This window comes from Morone saxatilis, unplaced genomic scaffold, assembly GCF_004916995.1.
Source record: "Morone saxatilis isolate NCDOM2014 unplaced genomic scaffold, NCSU_SB_2.0 Contig12, whole genome shotgun sequence".
Lineage (NCBI taxonomy): Eukaryota > Metazoa > Chordata > Actinopteri > Moronidae > Morone > Morone saxatilis.
Genome location: NW_023339674.1, coordinates 10,426,238 through 10,431,230, shown reverse-complemented (window position 1 = coordinate 10,431,230; position 4,993 = coordinate 10,426,238). Strand labels below are relative to the sequence as shown.

At 40.5% G+C, this 4,993-nt stretch overlaps 1 protein-coding gene across 2 annotated transcripts in view; it reads right to left on the bottom strand.

Annotated features, from left to right (window-relative positions):
• Positions 1 to 6: 6 nt before the first annotated feature.
• The window catches only part of tbxa2r (thromboxane A2 receptor), a 7,717-nt gene continuing 2,730 nt past the window's right edge, over positions 7 to 4,993 (bottom strand). Inside the window, exons 2-4 of one of the 2 annotated variants that reach the window (XM_035653075.1) lie at positions 3,446 to 4,321; positions 1,744 to 1,877; positions 193 to 523 (exon numbers count right to left, since the gene is read on the bottom strand). In XM_035653075.1, coding sequence (XP_035508968.1) covers positions 346 to 523; positions 1,744 to 1,877; positions 3,446 to 4,231 — 1,098 coding nt within the window. In that variant the 5' untranslated portion in view covers positions 4,232 to 4,321 and the 3' untranslated portion in view covers positions 193 to 345. Of the gene's footprint in view, positions 524 to 1,743; positions 1,878 to 3,445; positions 4,322 to 4,993 lie in introns of both variants that reach the window. The other variant, XM_035653074.1, reaches the window with a different exon arrangement.

Here is a 4,993-nt window from a genome sequence, read left to right as displayed (position 1 = left end):
TTGTTCTAAATTAAAGTGTCATTGCTATTAATACTGCTAAATATTTTAGTGGTACGCAATGAAATAACAAGATTCAATCTTTTCAATTTATTGGTGCAATCTTGCTTACCCTAAAAACTCATTAGAGCTTGAAAACACTTTCAAACACATACTGTAACCTCAATGATGTCTACTGCAACAACAACTCAAATCCAACCAATCATGGAGAAGGAGGTGGTGAGTTTGATGTAGATATGGCCGGTACATTAGATTTCCCAGTCTCTCCTGTTTCATCTGAGCCCAGGGTGCTCCCAAGAGAAGAGCGTGTGAACCTGCGGACGGTGTCGCTGAAAGATGGATACAAGGTCATGATGGAGCCCCGAGACCAGTTGAGACGGGGGTAGATTCTCTGAAGAACTGATCTGCGAAACAGGATGTATACCCACGGATCCAGGATTTGGTTCCAGGTGGCGAAGCGTATCCATAGCAGTAGGTATTTGACCTGGACTTGACTTCCGGACAGCACAGTTTGTGCAATAAAGACCTGGTGATAGAGGGTGGAAGTGGGGATAAAGACAATGACAGATGGCAAAGAGAGGAAGGAAATGATGGAGGAAAGGAGTGGTAGGGAGATGGATGAGATGGGAGGTTTAAAGAGAGGAAATCAAACAGTTGCAGGGGAGGAAAAAAGCAAATTATAGTTGAAAAGAATGAGAAGGACAGGATTAGAAATGAAGAACAGATCAAATTGGTTAATATTGCAAATGCACACAGACACATTATGATGAGAGCACTGAAGGAATGGCTGGGCTAATTTTGCCATGGCCCTCCAAAGGCAATGACTGCTGCAACACAATTATCCCCCTGCTTTAGTTAAGCTGCAACATTTTTTGTGAGACATAGCCTTATTAGCATTAGCCCAACATTCTCTTGTGAAGGCAAAACATGCTAACAAGGTCCTTTAGGAATGACAAATTGGCTCATTCTGGTCCAACTGGTATAAAATAAAACTGTAAGTGCAAGGAAAACAGCTACCTAAATCCACTTCATAATGTTGCATGCATGTGTTGAGATGATCAAGTGCAAACCACAGTTTTTGTTAGACAAACTTTTCTAAGAGGCAGAGATACTCCAAAGACTGGTACATCACACATTTCTTGGTGGCTAACCTCTGCTTTCACCGAAGGTAGCATTCATGGTTAATTTCAAGCTCCAGTGCCAAATAGGCTTGATAGGTGAATAAGTCACTGTAGCTGGGTTACATTTTTTAGCAGCATTATAATCAATGAGCACAAACAACTTTCTCAGTGTGTATATATTATCTGTAAGGATTTCTGCAGCTCTGCTTCGAAGAAATATTTGAGTAACTAATAAAACTACAATGTGCATTAAGCTATCAGGTTTAAGGTAACGCAAACCATCTGTGTTCATTTCAAGAAATGAAAGCAGACACAAGGTCTATAAACAAACATCATAATGGGCTGACACTAATAAAGTGAACTGGAATGAAGTTCACATAGCAGCAGCAAAACCAAGATGGAACAGTGGCTACACTATGAAGCATGCTCTAAATCATACTTTGAGCTTATGGGTAATGGTAAGCTGCAAAGCATGGAGTAAACTATGATGTGATGAGTCCATCCGAGGGTTTCATTGGAGAAGTTTAGGACATGCAGAGGTTATGACGGGAGTGAGCAGTTGCTATGGGATGCTGTGTTATTGTTATAAACTTTAAATGTTTTTTTTGTTTTACGTTTTACTCGCCTTATTCGGGACACTTGAAACATGATGTATATCCATGGGTCAAATATCTGATTGCAGGTGGCCATTCGTATGTAGAACAAAACAATTTCATCGTTTACAGGATCCACAGTCACCACGCTGATCAGAATATATATCTGTGCAGGGTGTTACACAACTGAGGTTAGACAGAACTACAGAAAAATATGTTGTCAGGTAGCTTTCCCTTCTATTCCTTACTCTCATGAGTTAAATTTCCCTACATTTAGAATTTAAGTTCTGACATTGGCAACTCCTAGTGGTAGTATCAGAAAGGACAGTGTTGTTTATATTAACAAAAACAAAGACTTCCATAAAGGTATCAAAGCTTTCCTTCCCCCTCAATCAGTTTTTTGGAAGGATGGACAAAAAAACGGGTGATGATTAAGAAGATTGGAGTAAATTCTTCATGTTGCTTCTACAATTATCTTTTGCGTAATTTTCTTTCCGAATAAAATTGGCTAACCTAGGGGTTAGTTTTCAACATGTATGACTGTTTGTTTTGATGTTTTACATGGTGAGGGCAATGTTATAACTGGCAGAACCAATTGTTTTGACCTACAAAAGTAAATTCCAAGTTGTAACCTGGAAATCTCCTTTAAAGGCAAAGATTTCATGCTTATTTGGCTGAGATGTATCACAACTGCTAAGGCGTTAAGGGGCTCTCTGATCCAGGGTAAGACCATAAAGCTTTTATATCCACTACTCAGGAAGCTGCATTGCAAGGGAGAAATGAAGCATATAGAGGGGAAGCAGAGAAAAGCAGCTTAGGACCTTGGGATGCCTTATTATGGTTCAAACAGTTGAGGGGCAACACAGATAACGAGCTGGATAGACAGGGTCTGGGTTGGGTGCTTTAAGATACCTGAGAAACCCATAATTTACTGGAAAGCCATACTGAGTGCTTTTCAGTATCATATATTATATATTATATGTGATATATTTGATGCATTTTTTACTTCCAAAATGTTTAACTTCCAGTCAACAACCATCGTAGGTGACTTTCATTAATATTTTCTACAGGCTAGAGTCCTTCCTGTAGAGTACTGGACCATAGAAGCTTAATAGTAAGCTCAGTGCTTGATTTATTCTGTAACTTTGTGTTGGTTGGTTAAGGGGTCCTCAGACAAATATAGTCCACACACATTTGTTTTTTGTAAAAATTAAAGTATTAATGCAGCCTACATGGAAGGTGCAGAAGGCTGGATTCAAACCCACTGCTATATGTGGGACACGCTCTACCAGTTGAGGTACCGGGGAGCTAACTAAAATGTTTTAATATAGATACACTAAGTATCGTCTAAAACCTAATCGTCTAGACAGATATTTACCCAAATTAAATGTAGATGTTGGTTACAATTGTAAATTGACTGGGTTAAAGAAATAACAAATCAGAAAACTGGCTTGTTGCTTGAATTAACCAAAGTGCTTCCTCTGCAGCCTTTTAGGCAGAAGTTCAAACTTTTATGAATTGAATGAGTCGTGTTGCTACATACTGCAAAGGTTATTTCAGTGTGATCTCTGACGAATGCAACTCACTGAACCAGGACTTCCGATTTCGACACTGTTATGTTACTCTCACAGTGCACTGCCTAAACAGAAGTTTGTTTTTTATTGTCTCTTTATCCTTTTTCCATAAAACCAGATCTATAGACATATTATTTATTTTTCGAATGGGCAAACTCACCAAGAGGGGGCACCAGCAGATAGAAGCAATGACCATGATGAGGATGAGCTGAACCATCATCTCCACTTCATGATCTCTGCGGCGCTGGTGCCTGTTCTGTCCACAGCACACCTTGATCAGGGTCACAACGCTGACTGTGTTCAGCAAAAATGACACAGCAATGGATATCAGCCCAACCAAAGAGAAGAGCAAGGAGAATGCCATGTCATTTCCCTCAGAGCTGATGTTTAAAAAACACCAGGAGCCGGGTATCTGCATGTGGTAGCTGCCAATGCCTGCTATGGGAAGCATTGCTATGGAGCCGGCGATCAGCCACACCATCAGCACCATGGAGACTGTCCTGCTCTTGGGCATGCTGGTGGAGCGTGCAAATGGACGGTTGATACCAGTGAAGCGCTCCACAGCCATGGCAGCACCAAGCAGCAGTGGGCACAGTCCATAGAAGACCATGGACATGCCCATGAAGTTGCAAAAGTGGCAGTTCGGATCTAACTTGCGCCAATTAAAGTGCGTAACATGGAAGGAGATCACGATGGAGCCAGTGACCAGAAGACCCATGAAGTCAGTGACTACCAGGCCACCCAGGAAGATCAGGAAAAAGGAGCGTGAGCGGCTTTGTGTTCGCTGGAAGGACTTGATGAGAACTATGAAGGCGATGAGATTGGAGATGAGACCCAAAGTGCCAAAGATGGATGAGTAGTATGCCGAGGCAATGTTGGGGAGATACGTGAATGGAGGACTCCTGAGGGAGTAGCAGAGTGGGGTGTTGTTGGCTGAGGCATTCATGGTGGTAAGCTGGTGATGGGTCGTTGATTTCAGATGACTCGGAGATGGTAAGACAATACCAGTATACGGGATTTCATTTCATTCTTCATCCTCAAAAGTAAAAAGAAAACAGTTAAATTTCAAGACATAATGGGAAATTTGGCTTTCAGCATGGCAAATATTAAAAATAAACTGAAAAACAATACAAATGATATGAGCAAAAGGGAAAGAGCAACACAGAAAACTGGCCAGCTACTGTAAGAGTTGGGCTGGTTTTGTTGCACTTCAAATGTGGCAACTTTCATGGGAAAGTGAAGCACAGTACATTCCTGTTTACCCCTTACACTTTATTTGCAAAGTGATTACACCCAAAATGTTAGCACAACTACAGCAAATCAGTGTTAAAGGATGAAATTGGGCTGTGAACTGTGATGGATGGTTACAGAGGGCAGTTTCTCTAATTATTTCACCATTTTCATTTGTTTTAACTTTCTCTGTCTGATTATCTGACTGCTCTTGTTGTTTGTTTGTTTACCCTATCTGATATCTCTTAAGTGATGCAGCGATGTTCCCTGATCTTGGCAATTTACTTGGTATATACAATATTACCAATGAAAATCATTACTAAAACTACCAAAATAGGACCCACATTCTCACGAAAGAGAATTACCCTGTAATAATGTATGTTTTAATCCAAAGCATCTTGGAGTAATTGTGAGTTCATTTTTTTTAAGGTATTTGTTGGGGGCTTTTATTGCCTTTTTTTAATTGATAGTGACAGCT